At 54.7% G+C, this 19,298-nt stretch overlaps 2 protein-coding genes across 2 annotated transcripts; one reads left to right on the top strand and one right to left on the bottom strand.

Moving 5' to 3' along the window:
• Nucleotides 1–5,230: 5,230 nt before the first annotated feature.
• EMH_0068690 (uncharacterized protein) lies at nucleotides 5,231–8,946 on the top strand (the record flags this gene model as incomplete). The annotated part of the gene is made up of 3 exons (XM_038023116.1): nucleotides 5,231–8,122; nucleotides 8,301–8,389; nucleotides 8,874–8,946. The coding sequence occupies 3 exons, from the start codon at nucleotides 5,231–5,233 to the stop codon at nucleotides 8,944–8,946; spliced, it is 3,054 nt and encodes a 1,017-aa protein (XP_037878970.1).
• Nucleotides 8,947–9,820: 874 nt separating this feature from the next.
• On the bottom strand, nucleotides 9,821–18,545 carry EMH_0068580 (uncharacterized protein; the record flags this gene model as incomplete). The annotated part of the gene is made up of 12 exons (XM_038023115.1): nucleotides 9,821–9,892; nucleotides 10,193–10,301; nucleotides 10,505–10,596; nucleotides 10,751–10,825; nucleotides 10,993–11,089; nucleotides 11,268–11,544; nucleotides 11,969–12,034; nucleotides 12,194–12,550; nucleotides 12,697–12,802; nucleotides 13,061–13,408; nucleotides 14,893–17,097; nucleotides 17,439–18,545. The coding sequence occupies 12 exons, from the start codon at nucleotides 18,543–18,545 to the stop codon at nucleotides 9,821–9,823; spliced, it is 4,911 nt and encodes a 1,636-aa protein (XP_037878969.1).
• Between the last annotated feature and the right edge of the window lie 753 nt (nucleotides 18,546–19,298).

Genomic DNA, 19,298 nt, shown 5'->3' with positions numbered 1-19,298 from the left:
GCAATCAAGTACCGCGCGACAAGTAGTTTCCGTATGGCTGCATTTCTCTGTAGCATGCGCATCTTGTTGGCTTGTACAGTTAAGACAACGGTGTGCTTAGTGCAGGTTGGCTCTTACGAGGACCGCATGTTGCTGGGCTAGCGATTCGGTGCGTTGCGTGGCGGCATGGGTACGCACCGCATCGAAGCAACAGGGGCATAGGAACGCTGCATGCGGTTTGGAAAGTTGGTGCAGGTGATCACGTTTGGGGAGCTAGCCGTGAGATGAAACAGACTCTTGACAATTATTGTCTATAGGCCGTGCCGCTCCTTTGTTGGATCCCGGGCTGCAAGCCTGTGTGCTGCATGCCCTTGTGATGCGTGCTGTAATTCAGTCTGCGCGACGATCACGTGCAGAGATAGAATTGGTGCAGTTCGCTTCGTTGTCCAATTCAGTCTCTTGGCACAGGGCGGGGGTACAGCCCATTCTTTGCGTCAAACACAAGCTTTACACGATTGTAGCTTTCTATGGCGTGTGCAGGAGTCGCAGCATTCTCCCGCTACGCTGGCGAATAGTTTCGAGGTCTTGCGAGTATTTTACGCGTCACATGAAATGGGAATAAGAAGGCGAACACGAGTACCTTTGACTCCCCGTATGCTACAGTGTGCGCCGTAAAGTTGCTTGCTGTGATTTGGGTATACCGAGCTTTGGGGCCACTAGGTAACCAAACCTAGAACAGTGTGGGACACAGATTAACGGTTACGCAACGAGGAGATTAGACTTGTATCTGCGAGATTGGGTGGGCGCTGCCACCAGGCAGAATGGGCGCAAGTAGGCTGGCTCCACCAACTGTACAGCTCTGCTGAGAAGCATGGTATGGTATGCTGGCGAGGGCGTTGCTCAAGTTCCCGTGTAGTGAGTACGTGTCGCTGGAGACCTTACATTTTCAATTAGCTTCATGTTTATGGATGTGTGAGCGGACAAAAGTAGCTCTTGGAAAATAACGAAACAGCGATGTTTCCCGAATCGAATACTCTGTGCAGCGGACGGAAAGCTGCTTTGTCCAGATGTAAATGGAGGGGTCCGCTCTACACCCACCCCCTGCAATCTACAATGTATGTGCATGAAGTCAGGCATGACGCTGCCTAGGTGAAAACGAATGAAGTTGCGAACATGTCACAATCCTCAGCAATGCTCGGAATCTCTGGTTCTTGTAGAGGCGGCGGATATTCTCTTGAAACAGCTGGCACCTTTGCTCTAGAGTCCAGCTTTATTTATTCACTGTCTGCAGTTCGGTCGTGGAAGGTCAAATTTCGGGTGTAAAAGCGTGAAGTTCAGGGGTAGATGCCTACAGTTTCGGACTTGGTTTCCTGCGGTAATTTTTCAAGGGATTCAACGTTATTGCTTCCGTGCTTATTGGCTCACGAGCAAAGGTGTAAGTAGCTATATTCGACGGCAGGAGGTTCACAGTTGCATATGCAGCGCAATGGGGGACATCTAACTGCCCTGCTCCACACCTGTTCGGTAGTGGGCTTTATGTTGTCTGAGGGATCGATGTTCCACGGTTTGTTTTGTGTAGGTTTTAGCGTTTCTTCTTAGTAACAATTTTTCGTGATATGAGAATCGCTCCACGCGGAGTTTGCGATTCATGGCGTTGGTAAGGGAAAAGACTAAGGGAAGGCTGAAGGCTGCGTCCTGATTGCTATTATTGGCTCTATCGTGAACCCGTCAGAAAGCGACACTCAATATTGACGTTAGCAGTGTCCCGTAACCGACAATAGTTACTTTTTTTGGTGTACTTCTCCTGCCTCCAAATCGTGTGGTGCTTCTCCTGATACTGCCGCCCTCACCTGCTGTCTATGCCTGCACGTGGCGCTGTGGCGTCTTTGTATGTTTTAGTGTATACTCGTTTGTACATCTCCCGCTCTCATCCCTTGCCCTGCACCAGCCCCAGGAAACCCCTGAGTGCTGGGAGGCACGTGCGTGACGATCGCCGGCGGTTTAGATTTAAACGTTAAGGATATATGTTTCTAAGGCTTGCAATCCAAAGTGTATCGTCTGCCAATAGCTTTGGTATGCTTGGCCTCGCTGCTAAATATCGGCAAAAGGTGACCCAGGCTTGACTAGAACGCACATGAGAAGATTTCTGTAAGCGCTGCATCCCGAAGCATGTGTTGAATACTGAAACACCGAAACGGCTACAGCTTAGTGCCAACTAACGACGAGCAAATGCACTATTTTCACGAACCAAACCGTCAGCCCCCCAAAACTCTCGAATCGTACGCTCAAGGATGTGCGTTCCCCCCAAGTACGACCGCAATCAAACAATCTGGGAATGCACCAACTCCCCTGCAGAGCAGCTGGCCGTGCAGCCCCCCGAGCAGCAAGAGCGGCTATTAACTTTTAGTGGCCCTTTTAACTTCTAGTGGGATTTCCTGCACTTCAACGCGTAGGAAATGCATCGTAAGTTGGTACCATAAGAGACTGTGCCGGGTGCGCCGGGTGCAGAGTAGCTCTGAGCACGCTAGTTGAGGGCGCTCGAGTGTAGATACACCTAGGTGATTTTTTCAATTTACTGGCTTTAATTCCACAATCATGCCGGCAAGCACATAGAGAGACGGAGGCACGTAGGGACAGGCAGACAGGCTGAGATGGGCTTTGGGGTGGGGACAAGGAGAAGAAGCAGCTCAACAGGCAAGCAGACGGAGACAGAAGAAGGATATGCAGTCAGACGCGCAGACAAAGTTAACTTAGAAAGATAAACATGCGCAGCAGTCATAGTATGTTTTCATGTAATGCGCACTAGAAAGAGGGTAAATGCCTACTGCATACTGTTTGGGTTTCATGGGTGACGTATAGGGATCAAGCCATCCGCCAAACCGACACTTTACACTCCACCGAACAAAAGTACCGGCAACGCAGTTATTTCGACATCCCATCCATATATTGTGAGCTACACTCTCGAGCATGACGCCAAACCAATGAAGCAGTGACCCACCGAAAGTATGCATACACCCTATCCCACTGGCCTTGCGGAGACCACTCTTCTGGGGAATTCTACATAGTTAGCGCCCAACAGCTGAAGTGGGCGCACTGGAACGAATCCTCCTGGTGTATGCTCAATAAGAAGGAGGTTCCGGAGGGATGGCTGCCCACTGGACGGCCAGCGCAGCTCACCGAGCTCACTCGCAGCACCACAATTTGTCCAGAGGACCACGAAAACGGCAACCGGAAATCGGTATGTAGACATGCAAACTTCTTTAAGAAGCCAAAGATTAGCCAGTAACTAGAGAGCCTGCTCACGATCCAGTGATGGAGGAAACGAAAAGGGAAATGGCACATGCGCCATTTCGAAATGGCGCATGCGCCTAGGCTGCAAGGAGCTTAAATGGCGCTGAGACAACCTTGCTCGACACCCCGACTAAGTGCTTGACCGCCTGCAGGGTTCAGCAGTTTTTTCATCACTTGACATTGCCGGCGTGTGTTTGCCCACAATACACTCTGTCGAGAGGCACAAGGCAAGAGACCAAGTCAGCACACGAAAATCAGAATACATTTGCACGCTATCTTGGCATGTAAACGAACCTACAGAACTGAAGCGGCAGGATAACTACGATTTCTTTGGTCTAATCAATAGGGACTAGGCGTTGGTATAAACAGCACTTGTTGGATGCTTATGTACTCGGACAGCGCGCTTCTGTTCGGCCAAAATATGTAACAATGGTCCCCGATCTGGTTTGCAGACCGTCGCAAGCTGCCATCGTGTCAAAATACTCAAGCTGATGGTTTCAAAAGGGCGGAATACCCCCACTCCAATCCGCTGGAGACCTGGGCCCAGCGAATGAAGGTCTTGGGGCCGGGAGATGAAGCATGTTTGTGTGCAGTTGGTCGGTGTACTCTTACTTGCGTGCACGCTGGCACTGAGGGCCAAGTATGTGGTGAACCATCGTCTATATTGTTAATCCGAGCAGCACTATGGCTTGGTTGTACATGCATGTGAAGTTACCTTGCAGCATGAGTTGCGCATGCAGGGTGCACTGCAACTCGCGCCAAACAGCCGGCTCTCCCACGGCTCGGTGACCTTGGGTCACCACCTCTAGGCAGCCTGGTGACTGGAAAGGAAGCCAGTTGCTTTTTCGAATATATTATCTCAAGTATTTCAACTCCGTTGCAACTTACTGCTGCCCTCGAACAAAAATGAGGACTCTCGTTGCAGGAAGTTTCAACGAAGCTTCCTTTACTGCCTGCTCGACCTCTATATACACTTACGGGACGTTTGTATTCACTTGGAGGCAGCATGCCAAGGTCGAGTGCATGCTGCTGTGTTATCTGTAGGCAGAGCACGCTACAATTGTTGAAAACTTACCTGGTCCTCAGCGGCCAGCCTATACGCAGGTAGGAATACACAGTCCGACGAGACGCAGAGAATGCTGCACCAACAGCTTCTTGCGAAGTATTATCCTAAGTTTTTTTTCGCTTTAGGGGAGCTCACAACTGTCCTCGGATAAGACTGACGACTCTCGTAACGGAGACGTCAGGTTTTGGTGGTTTCTGTTGAGATACCACTTACCCACGGGACAATAAGGCGTTTCCGGAAACGGTAAGCCAAAATCCCTAAAAAACAACTCGCTTTCTTTGTAGGTGTATTTGCGGCTCAACTGCCTACTCTGTGCGCCATCGTTTACTGATTTTGGGGGCCCCAGCGTCCTGTAGCGGGGGCCCACTAGGGCCCGCCCAAGCTCACCTCCTTCTGAGGCGGCGAGCGGCTGCTCCGTGATCTTCTTGCCTAAAACGCCCTTTGCTTTTTCTGTAATTATTTGTTTTATGTTTTTTCCGTTCCAACGGGGGACTTCTTCACCTCCCGCAAGCGCATCGGCTCCGGCGCAGCCGACAGAAGCAGCCCCATTGCATCTGACCGGTGTCTGCTGTCTGCTGCTCCCTAAACCCTAAACCTTAGACTCCTAACTTGAGTATTTAGTTGTTCTGTTTTGTCTTGAACATTCAAACTTCGCTGAATAGCTCCGCATCCTTCTCCTGCGGATGCCCATGACACGCAAGCAGCGCCTCAGAGACTCTCTCAGGCTAGCTGGCTAGCCGAAGGCTCCAGCTAGCCTTTATCTGCGGCCTGTCTACACCATTTGCTCGCATCTAGCGCGCCGCCTCCGCAGGAGACCTTGGGGTGTTCAGGCTGCGACAGCCCGCGTGCCGCAGGAACACCTGCAACAACAACTGCGCTGCTGCTCAGAGCGACATGGATGGGCATCGGGAGTTCGAAGTGCTTCCAATGCAACGACCCCACCTGCTTGTCATTCAGCGCAAGAAGGGCTGCGGCCGCGCCGAAGGCAGCAGGCGGAACAGCAGCAGCAGCAGCAGATGCAACAGCAGCAGCAGCAGCAGCAGCAAATGCAACAGCGGCGACAACAGAGGCATCAGCAGCAGATGCATCAGGGGCAGTTCAGGAATCCTGGCGGCATGCGCGCTTCCCATGGAGTCCCACTGCATCCACTCGAGGCCCCACCCCCTCTCCCGCGTTGCGACGCAAGCAGCAGGGACAGCAGGAGCAGATGCAGCAGCAGCAGCAGCAGCAACGGCTGCAGCAGCCACAGCAGCAGCAGCAGCAGCGGCAGGCTACACTGTATCCAGGGCGGCGAGCGCAGCGCTGTATACATGCAGCCTGCATAGTTGCTCAGATGCACCGACATCCCGACAGCAAACACCCAACGGGGCCCGTCTGCTTAAGAAGATCTTAAAGGAGCCCCCGGGGGAGTCCCTCGGAGGGCCCCCTAAAGGCACCTTGGAGCTCCCAGGCGGGCTCCATGAAGGGGCCCCATTGGGAGTGCACCCGTCGCATGCGAGCAGCAGCTCTGCTTCCCTTTCGTTTTGTTCTCTTCACCGCAGAGGGGCTCTGCTTGGATTGCAAGAAGGCAACGGGCTTAACTGCTGTCCAGAAACCAATGCTGCTGGCGCCGTTGCTGTTGCTCTCGCGGAGCCACTGACACCGCGAGGTACACGCCGCCGGTACAGCAACCCGAACATCAGCAGCAGTAGCGGCGGCAGCAGCAACTACTGTAATGATAGTGTTGCCAGCACCTGCAGCAACACAGTTGGATCGCGGCATTCGTGGGTGGGTGTGAACCAACCGCAACAACAGAACCCACGACAGCAGCAGCAGCAGCCGCAGCAGCGACGTGCCTGTGCTGCACTGAGTGACGGCTGGAGCGGCCCCAGATGCTGCAGCCCAAAAGCCAATCGCCTGCGCGGGCGACTGCCTGATGCAGGGTTTGAGGCCCTTGCTGACCGGACTGGGGTCCCTGTTGCTGCTACTGCTGCATCTGCCGCTGCTGCTGCTCTTGCGGCGGCGGCAGCGGGAGACAGCGCTTCCCCTGTTGCTGCGCCTGCCCCAGCAGGACGCGGCTACGGCAGGCGCCTTCCAGCAGCACCACCAGCACCAGCAGCAGCAGATGCAGCAGCAGATACAGCAGATGAAGCAACTCCAGGCAGGCCTGCAGCACAGCACTGCGCGGGCATTGCAACACGACTCCGTTTTAGCGGGTGGGGCCCCAAGGGAAGCGCAGCTGCTGCTGCTTCCTGTATTGCTTCTGCTTCTTCTGCCGCTTCTTCTGCTAGTTCTTCTTCTCCTGCTTCGGCGCGTTGCAGCAGCTGGGGGGCTCAGCCGAAGCCGGCTGCTGCAAGGGGCTGTCAAACAACATGCCCCCGTGCTCTGACGGCTTCAGCACAACGGAGCCGCAGCACCAGTTGCTGCAGCAGCAGCACCTGCAGCAGCGGTAGGACCGCAGCAAGCATGAAAACAGTAGCAGCAGCAACAACAGCCTGCGGACACGCTGCTGGCTCCAGCCGTAGGGGCAGTCTCAACACTCAGCAGCGGCTCCACGCGCAGGAGATGCATCGTCCAAAGGAAAAGCACTTCGACAAGCAGCAGGAGCAGCAGATGCAGCAGCAGCAGAAGCAGATCCAGAAACAACAGCCTCTACAGCATATAGTTGCTGCTCAGGTGCTTCCTGTTCTGGCGCACTCTTCAGAAGGTATTCGCGGCCGCAATCAGCAGCAACTGCAGCAGCTGCAGCTCCAGCAGCAGCATCAGCCGCAGCAGCATCAGCCGCAGCAGCAGCACATGGAGCATAGCGCATTAATGCAGTCAAAAGATGCAGATGGGACCCTTTCACCTGCGGCCGAAGCAGAATCAGCTGCTTCTGCTGGTGCTGTTGCCGCAACAGAGTCAACCACTGCAGCTTCATCGGACGCAGCAGTTCCTGCAGCAGCAGCAGCAGCGACTGTTGCTGTTAGAGCACCACCTGCTGCTGCTGCCACTCCCTCTGGACTGAAAGCAGCAGAACAACCGAATATGCCTCCCCATAGAGAGCACCGCATCAGTAAGGAGCTTCAGCTTCTTTACAAGCAGCACAAGCAGCAAGTGCAGCAGCAGAAGTACAGGAAGCAGCAAGAGACACGGCCCCCGCGAGTGCAGCAATTAATGCAGCACCGGCAGCTGTACGCAGGCATTGTCCTCAAACACTTCTGTCGGGCGGTGCAGCGCTCTGCCTGCCGCCGCCCTTGGCGGCAGCTGCTGCTGCATGCAGCGCAGCAGCACGCTCTGCAGCAGCAGCAGGAGCAGCAGCACCAGGCCAAGACACCCGGGAAACCACATCAGGCTACGCCGCAGCAGCATCCTGCGCACCAGCAGCAGCAACAACAACTGCCGTCGGCGCAGGTGGACCAGCCTGTGCAGCAACAGCAGCTGCAGCAGCAGCAGCAGGTGCAGTGCACCCGGTGTTTAGACGTCATAGAGGCAGACCTTCAGAGCATTTCTCTTCGTGATGAAGCCAGCAGCAGAGACACCTGCATGAGACTAGAGGACTACCGAAGGCGACTGCGACAGCAGCAGCTCCGTTACAAGCAGCAGCAGCAGCAGCAAAAGCAACAGCAGCAAAAGCAGCAAAAGCAGCAGGAGCAGCTCATCCGGCAGCTTGCCACTGCAGCACAAGAGCTCAAGAAGGCTAATGACCAACAAGAAGCTCTGCAAGGACGTCTAGCAGCAGCTCTCTCAAGGCTGCAGCAGCTGGAGCAACAACAGCAGCAACTGCAGCAGCAGCAACAGCGGCGGCAAGGAGCCCCTCGCGTACTTGTGTAGAACCAGCAGCAGCAGCAGCAGGTCGGTTGCCTTGACTGCGGCTTCTCCTCTGAATTGCTTCTCAAGCCTGTTTTCTGTTGCTGCTCCACTTCGTAAGCTTGCAGTTACTGTGGCTGCTGCTGCTTCTCCCCCGGTCCGCTAAGCTGTTATGCTGCTGCGGCTTCGGCTGCAGCTGTTGCTGCAGCGGCAGTCTTCGCTGTTGCTGCACTATTTGCGGCAGCACTTGCTGCAGCAGCAACAAGAGGAGGCGAGGATCCTGAGGTATCTGTACACCCCAGCTTTCCCGCGCAGCCCAAAACTTTTCACTTTGACTGTTTGTTTGTCTCGGATAAGAGTAACCACTCTGGGGTGCACAGACACCTCAGGAGTTCCGCCTGCATGGTTACTTCACTATTTCTTGCTGCTGGTCACGCAAGAATTAGCAGTAGGCCAGCAGTAACACGAGCAGCAGCTGGAGCAAGGACGCGTGCAGCAGCAGGCAACTATTTTTTGGTGCTGCGCACGCAAGAATTGGCAGCAGGACCGGTAGAAAGAACACGAACAGCAACAACAGCTGACTACTTCGCGCAGCTGCTGCTCACACAAGAATTAGCAGCAGCAGCAGCAGCACCAGTGATACCAGCAGCAGCAGCAGCTGCTGCTACTACCGCCGGTGGTGCTGCCTGTAGCCTTTGTACCAGCTAGGTCTATCATTAAGTACTGAGGGCTGTCAGCCCCTGGAGGCGTTCTTTGTTTTACTTAGCAGAATAGAGCAAATAGCGGCAGACGAGCAACTGGAACCACAGAGGCTGTATTTGCTGCAGCTAGTTCTGAAGTGACTACAGTTGCAGCAGCCGCAGCAGCAGCCATCAAGCAGTTACAGCAGCAGTTCTTGCAGCAGCAGTCATTTAACGGCAGCTACTCAGTAGCTGCAGCAGAAGCTGCTGCAGCAGCAGCAGCGGTTCCACCACCCAACAAATCTAAACAACTCCTTATGACCGCATTTAAAAGCAGAGACAGAGATACCGCCACACAGCGACTCTCAAAAGAATTCCTATAACCACTGCTCAGCTGCAGCGGCGGCCCTGCAACAGCTGTTTCTCCAGAAGCTGGCGCTGCAGCAGCCCAGCAGCTGCTGGCGTTGCAGCACCGCTGCTGCATTTGGTGTTAAAGAAACTCTGTAGCAGGTAATGCTGCAGGGGGACTGCAGCAATGCAACAGCCGCGAACAAAGTGCTACCCCAGCTGCTGCATCAGCTGCAGCAGCACTTTGTTCTTCGGATAAGATAATGTTATTTGTGGGGCTGTTCTTCCATTGTGTGGGGGAGAGTTTGCTCTATATGCGCAGACAACTGACGAACGCTGCAGCACCAGCGATGCAGCAGCCCAGCAACATTTGCAGCTTCTTCTTCTTCTGGCAGTCGCAGCTGTGCGTACACCCCAAATAAATACGCAAACAACACCGAATCATTAGACAACTCCACACAGCATACTACGCATACAGCCGGCACACCAACAACAGCAACACGAGCAGCAGCAACACCAGGAGCCCAAATATATATATAGCAGCACAAACAACGGCAGTAACACCAAGAGCAGCAACACCAAAACCAACAGCAGCGACACCAGCAGCAGCACTAGCAGCAACCAAGACCAACAGCCGCAGCAGCAGCAAGCAGTACAAACAGCAGCAGCAGCAACATTAGCAGCATCATCAGGGGCAGCGCACGCGCAACATTTTCGCTTCATCATCAATGAGGGCGGGAAGCTGGTCTTGCTGAATGACCTGTGCAGTGTACATACACCCCAAAGAGGAACGCAAAAGTCAGACATACAGTGCCCCCTAAACATAACTAGTAGAAGCAGCTACGGACAGAAATGGAAAAACAGGCTGCTGTGCTGCTGCTGCTGTTCGCTGCAGCTGCCGCAGCTGCTGCTGCTGCCTTTCAAAGTGGAATCGGCAGCAAAGGGATGGCAGACACGGCAACAGTGAGGGAGGAGGACGCAGCAACAGAAGCAGCAGCAGCATATGCGGAGCACCTGCAATAGAAGCAGCAGCAGCAGCAGAAGCAGTACCAGGGTGTACCTGCAGCAGCAGCTGCCGGGTGTCTTCTTCTGAAAGCCGCAATGCTTGCTGCAGCCGCTGCAGCGGGAAGGCAGAGTAGCAGCCAGCGATGGCTTGCAGCCGCCTCAACCTGCAGGTGTAGAACCACCTAAACCATAAGCCTGAACCCTAATCCAAACCCCGAACGCTAACGCTCCCCCTAAAGCCTATCCCTAAACCCCATCCTCTCCCTACCCCTACCCTACACCGTACCCACTACCCCTGGAAGTCACACCGTGCACCATAAACCCTAAACGCTAAACCCTGAATCTCCATTCGGCCGTAGAGACCCACCTGACAGCCTGCAGCAGGGCCTTGCTGCAGTGCAAAGCAAAGGGGTCCGTAGCGCCGAGCAGCTGCAGATGCTGCACATACACCGATAGACTCTAAACCCCAAACCCTAAACCCTAAACCTCTAACCCTAAACTTCAACTGGCACTGAGGTCTGCTTCTACACGAAGAGGGTGCGGGTGCAGCTGCCAGTAATGCAGAGCGTAGGACCAAGGGTTTAGGGTTTAGTGTTTGCGGCCGGAGGCGCACCTTCTCAACACCTGCAACATCGTTAGCCTCAAACGCTGCCCGCAAAGCCTCCGCACATTGCACTTCTGGATTGCTCTGCAGCAGCAAAAACAGTAGCAGCAGGGCAGCAGCAGCAGCAGCGTGGGTTCAGCACACCGGGTACAAGCGGCAGCAGAAAAGGGCGCACAGGAGGTACTGACGCCGAGAAGCTACCAGCAACAATACCAGCAGCAACAGCGACAGCAGCAGCAGCAGCAGCAGACCTGCAGGGCCTTCCCTTCTCTCGTGCTGAACGGGTCAACGGAAGAAGCCGCCAAGGGAGCAGCAAGGACCGCACGGCGCAGCGCAGCAGCTGCCGCCCTGCACGCCCGCAAAGCCCTAAGCCCCAAACCCTAAGCCCAAACCGCTGGCAGCTGCAAAGCTCTGCGAGGGAGAAGAGACAGCACTGTAACGGCCCCGGGGACGTAAAGGCTTAGTGAACGCCCAGCTCAACACTGCGCTCGGCTTTGGTGTTTAGGGTTTAGGGTTTGGAGGTCACCGCGTGTCGCCGACTTCTTGGTGGTGACGAAATGCCGCCATGAGATGCGCATGAATGTCAGCCCAGGGTTGCTGCTGCTGCTGTTGCTGCTGTTGCTCCTGCTGTTCCTGTTGCTGCTGCTGTTGCTGCTGCTTTAGCTGGAGATCGGGGTGTATGTACAGCTCGAGCAGCAGCCGTGCCCCACACTCGCGGACTGCTGCTGCGCTTCTGGGGTCTAAGGAGGCAGCAGCAAGCTGCAGCGCGTGCGGCAGCAGATGCTGCAGCTGTTTCCAGTGTCCTGTGTATGTACAGCAGAGTACTTCTGCTGCTGCTGCCTCGAGCTGCTGATGCAGCGGCAGTGACGCGTCTCTGACTGCCCCGTGCACCCGCGGCAACAGTCCGTGCGCCTGCACGCACCCCCGAATCCCCCACCATACATCCTGAACCCTAAATCCTAGACCCTAAACTACAAATCCGCTACAAGCAATCCGGCACATCAGGGGACAAGGAGGCCCCAGCAGCAGCAGCAAAAGCAGCAGCGAAAGCAGCAACAGAAGCAGAAGCAGCAGCAGCAGCAGCGCCAGACTGCAGAAACCCTTGCCGATAAGGCTTAGGCCCGCGGGAAACTCCAGGCCGGCCTGCGGGGAGGAAAATGTGGAGCGTCTAAACCCTGAAGCCTAAACCCTAAACCCCAAGTCGCAGGCTTTTTTTTGCTGCCGCACCTTCGTCCATTCGCCCAGCTGTACATATAGCAGCAGCAATTGACTGCAGACGTGGGCCCGCAGCCTCTGCTCAGAACAAACAGCAGCACCGCCCAATCTCTAAACCCTAAACCCTAATCCGTAAACCCTGCAAGCCCTGAATCCTAAACAGCAGGCCACCAGGAAAGCGCTACGCCACTAAAGATGCTTCTGTGTGAGCCTAGGGTTTAGGGTTTAGGGTATGACTTGCCTTCAGCCCCTGAGATTCCAAGGCAGCAACCGTCGACAACATCAGCTCCTCCAGCTGCTGTTCGCCTTGCTGCAGAGAAAGGGTCTTGCTGCTGCTCGCTCCTTTGCTGAGAGACTGTGGGGCTTCAGGCGTTTGCTGCCTCGCAGCAAGAGACGCATCTCCATGCTCCTGCTGCTGCTGCTGCTGCGGTGCAGCAGCAAAAACGTCGGGTAGCCCGTCGTACTGCCGGATGCCAGCGCGTTTGGTGGCAGCGGAGAGGACCGCCTGCACTGCTGCTGCTGCATCTCCAGCAGCAACAGCAGGCAGCAGCTGCAGCAGCCGCCGGTAGTCTGCAGCAGCACGCAAGAAGTTCCCTGCAGCAGCACCAACAGCAGCAATGGGCGGACTGAAAGCTTAGTCCTCTGCTGTCAGGTGCCTTTGCGGTGGATCATCAACTGGAACAGCTGGGGATAAAGCAGCAGCAGAAGCAGCAGCAGCAGCAGCAGCAGCGTGTCCGTACCTTCGCTTAGAAAGAGCAGCGTAAGGGAGAGGAGAGACTTAAAAGACCAAGCCTTCTGAGCAGCTTCCTCCTCCCGCTGCAGCACCTCCTCAAGCAGCGCCACGGCCTGCAACGCAAACCCTAAACCCTCAACCCGCTATGTTCACGAAGGGCAACAACTCGAGGGTTTGAAGTCTAAGGAGTCCCAGCTGAATGTACGACTCACTAGGGTTTAGGGTTCAAAGGGGGTTTAGGGTTTATGGCTCAGCGCATGTTCAGGGTTTAGAGCTCCGTGCATGTTTAGGGTTTAGGGTTTAGGTCTTGCCTTCTCGGGTTTCGACTGCAGACAGTCTTGGGCCTCATAGTAAAGGTTCTCTATGAGGACAGATGCCTCTTCTTCAGGGCCCCAGGGGCCCCCGTCTGACTCATACTCAAAGTCGTATCCGTCCTCCATTCCATGGAAAACTCTGCTGCTGCTGCAGTTGCTGATGCCGCTGCGGTTGCTGCTGCTTCTGCCCTTGCTGTCGTTGTTTGCTGCTGCTGTTGCTGCTGCTGCTGCTGATGATGATGATGCTTCTTCAGCTCCTGATGCTGCTGTAGTCGTACGGATGCGACTGCTGCTGCCGCCACGCCAGTCAACGCGGCCACGTTCCTGCTGCAGCTGTTGCAGCGGCTGCTGCAGAGGCAGCTGCTGCTGCTGTTGCTGTTGCTGCTGCTGCTCCTGTTGCTGCTTCTGTGTGTATGTTTGTAACGCGATGCTTATCCCTACACTCCCAGCAGCAATGCTAAAGGAATCCTCTCACCTACATCCTGGGGGTCCGGCGGCCTCGGGGTTGTCGGCTGCCCAGTACTCGCTGCGCAAAAGAACCAAGGGTTTAGGGTCTATGGTCTACAGTTTAGGGTTAGGACTAGATGAAAACCAACAGAATAAAAGTAGACAGAAGAACAAATATACACAGAAGCCGCCCCTCCAATAAATCTATACGCGTCAGGGGGCCCCCTCTCTTACGTGTGCAGCTGTGGCAGAGGGCCCCAAGTGGGGCTGCCGACTCGAGCGAACCTTAGACCCTAAAGTATAAACCATAACTCATAAACGCTAAACCCTAGACATAGACAGTGGAGAGGGGCCAGAAAGCGATATAATTAGCGCCAGACAGTTCTCCAGGCCCAACAAATGTGGGAGGTCACCTGCTGGACTCCAAATGCTATACCCTAAACCCTAAACGCTAAAAGCTTCCCACTAGTGGGTCTAGGGTTTAGGGTTTGTTGTACCGGCAGATTCTCCCTGAGTGTTTGCCCGGAGGTAGGGGAGCAAAACACCAGCTGGTGTCTTGCTAGAAAGAATATAAGGGGTCCGGAAAATGAGGGTTTAGGGTTTTAGGGCCTTAGGGGGCCAGGTGTTGACGGCCTAGGGTCTGAGGGAACTGGCAAGGAAAGCGTTCAGGGGTAAAGCGTCGAGGGTTTAGGGTTTCAGGCCTACCGGCGCATTCAGCTCGCTTGTAAACCTAAACCGTAAGCCCAAGAGCTCTCCATTGCAACACTCGTCTCCTTTTCGTTTCTGATACACTCTGCTGCTTTGCTCACTGCAGCGGAAACCCTAATATATACAAAGACCCTATAACCTAAGCCCTAGTGCAAATCGCGGACTCAAGATACATGTACAAACACTCTGAAGCCTAAACCCTAAACCGTAGAACATTAAACGCTAGGCTGAAGCCGGGATATTAACCCGTGACCCCTGACTCTAAACCTCTGTCTTTCACCCTAGCTTTACTGAGGAGACCCTGGGGACGGCCTAGAACATGTACCGGTTGGCGTACGGAGTAGGGTTTAGACGCAGCATCGTGTGATATGACCCCTGAAAACTGCTCATGTCCCCAGGCCCCTGGGCCCCCCCTACTGTTGTTTTTTTTAACAGTTTCGGCCCCACATGCGACGTAGATTACATGCAGATCGTGAATTACACATATATATAGATATATAGATAGATCCACGCACTGTATATAAATTATATTTAGTATGTTACATGAATTTATGTATCTCTATGCGTGTTATATATTCTATGTATTTGATGAATAATATATATACACACATATATATATATATATATATATATATATATATATATATATATATATATATATATATATATGTATATATACGCGAATTTTTTGTATATGCTTATGGTGGCATAAAGAGAACCTGGTTCTTCCCCACCATAGGCAGCGTTTGCTGCTGCAGCCGCCGCTGCGGGTCCCGAAGGTGCAGCCAAAGCAAAAGCTCTTCGTACGTACGTACGACCGTATGTCCATCCCCCCCTGCACCTGCAGTGAAGAGAGGGGCCCCGGGGGGCCCTCCAAGGGAGTCCCCAGGGGGGCATCCAAGGGAGTTCCCAGGAGGGCCCCCAGGGGGCCCGCCAGGATAGCCTCCAGAGGGGGCCCCAGGAGGGCCTCCAGGGGATACCCCAGGGGAGTCCGCAAGAGGGCATAGAGGGGGGCCCTCAGCGGAGAGATCCCGGCTCTGAAGAGCCGAAGGAGACCCGTTTGCACCCACGGGGGGGCCCCCTGCGGGGCCCCCTGGGGGGCAGGCTGCAGCAGCATCAGGGGCCTTCTGCTGGCGCAGCAAAACACCACAGCTTGCAGCTGAGCCCTCTAAAGGAGCAGCAGCAGGCGTATTGGCAGAGGAAGCAGCTGCAGCAACTGCAGCAATAGCGGCCGCAGCAGCTGAAGGGTTTGGTGCACTGGGGACATCAGACGCAGCAACAGCAGCCGCTGCTGCTGCTGCAGCAGATGGAGAGACTGCTGCTGCTTCTGCTGCAGCACTAGGCACTCGCCTATCAGGGAACATCTCCGAGAAGACGCAGCAGGGGACAACAGCAAGGGCCAACTCTGGCAGCTCTGCTGCTGCGGCTTGCTGCTGCTGCTGCCGTTTCTGTCCCTGCTGCGTGTGTGGCTTGTTGTTATCCCCAACATTGCAGATGTCACTGTTATTGTTGCCGGTGCTTCCATTGCTGTTTCCGTTATTGCTGCTGCTGCTGCTGTTGTTGCTGCTGTTGCTGCTGCGCCTGCATGCGTGCAATGCGAGTCCGAGTTCAACTATATCTCCTGCTGCTTCATCTGGGTGAAGGCCAACGATTGCTGATGCTGTCATCAGTTTCTGCCGGATGTAGTTGTTATCTCGAATTAGATTAAGATTAAATAAAGCTGGGATCGTCTCCACCGATCCCCTAAAAAAGTTTTCTGCTTCTCTGCCCCTCAACCCCTTCTGCTGCAGCAGCCACGCAGCCTGTCTCTTGTTCAGCCGGAGGGGACACTCGAACGAGCTTCTGCTGCTGCTCTTCATTGCGGAGCTTATACCCTGCCGGGGAAAGGGAATGGCAGCAGCAGGCGAGCAGGCTGTTGCTGCTGTTGCTGCAGCTGCTGCGGTTGCTGCATCTCCTGCTGTTGCATCTGCTACTGCTGTTGCTACGTCTGCTGCTGTTGCGTGATCCACATCTCGCGCATGTCTCTGCTGCTGCTGCTGCTGTATTGATACTTCCTCTGTGCACCCATCGGGTGTCTGTGGAGCTTCGTGTTTTGGGGTGTACGTACACCTGGGGTCGATGATTGTAGTGGGTATTTCGTACTTAACTGCCAATTCAAACGCCAATTCTCCTCTCCCTCCCCCCACCTCAACAACTCCGCTTCCTCTTCTCAGCCGTTCCACGCCATACGTACGCACCAACCATTCAGCAAACACCAAACCACGCAGACTCCTAGGATACACCCGCTGCTGCTGCTGCTGCTGTTGCTGTGGATGCTGCTGCTGCTGCTGCTTGTGGGGGTCGTCTTGCAGTGTAAGGGCGGAAAAGGTGCCCCCAAGAAGACCACAGGGAGGCTGCTGGGGCAGCTCGCGGAGCAGGAGCAGCTGCTGCTGCTGCTGCTGTCGCGGTTGCTGCTGCAGCTGCTGCAACTGCTGCTGCACGCGCTGCACCTGTCTCTGTGCCTTCAGCACGTCGAACTGTCTCCTCAGCATCCCGTCCCTGACATGCAAAAGGGGACAGCCAGCGCGCCCACAGCTGCCAGCAAGCAGATACATCTTACATACCCTGGAAAGCTCCCCCGCGGCTGCTGCTGCGGTTGCTGCTGATGTTGCTGCTGATGTTGCTGCTGATGTTGCTGCTGGTGCGCTTTCGTGTTCTGCTACAATAGGCGCTACAGGCTGCAGAGAAGGAAATGCAACACGGAGTCTGCCGTGCAGCACCGGGATGCGCTGGGCCTTCTCTAAGGCTGCTGCTGCTGCAACGGCTGCTGCTGCTTCTGCTGCTGCTGCTTCTGCTGCTGCTGCAGGCCTGTGGGCCCGAAGCGCTAAAACCTTAAAACCAATTACTCGCGTCACCTCTTGGAGCGCTGTCTCGACAGCACTCGGTGTCACGGCTCCTCGCTGCAGCAGCAAACCCACAAGCAGCAGCAGCAACAACAGCAGCAGCAGCAAAGGCATAAGCAGTGCAGCAAAACAGAGCCGTCCTGCGGGGTGATGGAAACGGAAAAGAGGGCCGCGCCATGGGACCTGAATATGATTTAGGGTTTAGTTAGGTTTTAGGGTTTAGTTAGGGTTTAGGGTTTAGCACCGAGAAGGTAATAAATATGTTGGTTCTGCCACAAGGCGCAGGGTTTAGGGTTTAGCATTTAGGCTGACACCTGGGGCTCGGATTAGGGTTTAGGAATTCTCTAGGTTTTTGGGTTGAATTAGGGTTTAGGGTTTCCTGAGGGTTCAACGCTCACAAGCTTTAACGCCAACTGCTGCAGCTGCTGCAGTTGCCGCTCCTTTTGCTGATCCTGCTGCTGCTGCTGCTGCTGTTGCTGCTGCTCCTTTTGCTGACCCTGCTGCAGCTGCTGCTGCTGTTGCTCCTGTTGGTGTCTCTTCCTTTCCAGCACTCCCACGGCCTCCACGCAATCCCCGAGGCGAAGCCGCCTCAAAATGCTGCGGTGTACATCCAGCCCGCCCACATCAGGAGAGGAAACGCTGCAACAGAGAGAAATACTTGACTCTGCTGCTCCTGCTGGTGGTGCTGCTGTTGCTATTGGTGCTGCTGCTGTGGTTGCTGCTGCTGTTGCTGCCATTGCTGCTACTGCTGCTGCTGCTGGCGGTGGTGGGACCGTTGGCGTTGCGGTTGTTGTTGCCGCCACTGTCGCAGGAAAGTTTGCTGCTGCTGCTGCTGTTGTTGTTGCTGTTGCTGTTGCTCCTGCTGCATCTGCTTTTGCTGAGGTCTCGTCACATGATGAAGCTGTTGCTGTTTCTCGTGGAGCAGATCCTGCAGCTGCCGTTCTTCTTTTTGCTGCTGCTCCTGCTGCTGCTGCTGTTGCTGCTGATGCTTTTGTTGCTGCTGCTGCTGCTACTACATGCTGCGACATTATATCAATGAAGCAAAGCCGACGGCCCAAAGACTGCTGGCGTGTTACTGTCCCCCGAACCCTGAGCAGCAGATGCTGCATGGGATGTCCCCTCAATTCTTCCTCTTGCTGCTGCTGTTGCTGCTGCTGCTGCTGTGGGCGCAATATTGGCTGCACTTTGTCTCTGAAGTGTATGGACGTTTCGGGGGCCTCCAAGCAGGAGAGGAACAGCGAGGGCCCCACATCCACAGCAGCAGCAACAGCAGCAGCAGCGGGGTGCCACAGGCAATCAGCCAGCACAGAAACTTCACTGCTGGAGTCTGGTGGTCTAGAGTGTTCTGTCGCTGCTGCTGTTGTTGGTGCTGCAGCAGCCGCTGCTGCTGCTTCTAGCACATCTCCAGCTGATGCCGCATTGCCTGCTGCTGCCGCCGCTGCAGCCGCGGCGGCTTCTGCTGCTGCATCATGTGCAGCAGCAGCAGCAAGATGAGGTCCCCTCATCCTCTATTTTATCTCATTTTATTTTTGTTTTCGCTTTATTGCTTCATGTTTTAGTTTTATTCTTTTATGTTTTTCTATTGCTGGGGACCAAAGATTAACCAATTCAAACAGAATACGCTGCTGCTCACCCGCCGAGGGCCCCCCGGTACACTGCAGCAGCGTCTAGGGGGCTCATAAGCACAAATATAAAATGCTGAAAGAGAATAAAACACTAAACATATCTATAAAAAANCAGGTCCGTTATGTACGAACTCGAAGGGGGCCCCCTGTGGGGCCCCCCAGAGGGGCCCTAGGGGGGGCCCCTTAGAAGGGCCCCATAGGAAGGCCCTTCTAAGGGGGCCCCCCACTGGGGTAGCTTCCTGTAAAGTATAACCTTTACTAAATATTACGTTCATAATGTAATATACCATGATATATAGGCCTCATATGATGCCCCCGCATCAGGGCCCCCGTAGTGGTGTTCCTAGAGGGGGCCCCCGTACACGCAGTATTACAGTACCCTGGGGGACAGCCGTTCAAGCAGTAGTACAGTACCCTTGGGGCCCCCCGTAGAAGCAGTAGTATAGTAAGCACCCCAGTGGGCCCCCGTACATGCAGTAGTGCAATAAGCGGCTCCCAGGAGTACCCTGAGCGTAGTAAGGCCCCTTTGGGCATTTGTTAACGAAACAAAATATGTCTTCCTCCTCAAAGAGGTGAATTTTTTCTGTCTGTGTGTTTCCTACTTGATAATTTGCCGGTCCCCTCATTGCTGCA

Source organism: Eimeria mitis, genomic scaffold (assembly GCF_000499745.2).
Source record: "Eimeria mitis Houghton genomic scaffold, Emh_scaff80, whole genome shotgun sequence".
NCBI lineage: Eukaryota > Apicomplexa > Conoidasida > Eucoccidiorida > Eimeriidae > Eimeria > Eimeria mitis.
Note: the sequence above shows the minus strand (reverse complement) of the source record. Positions and strands in the feature narration are given on the sequence as shown.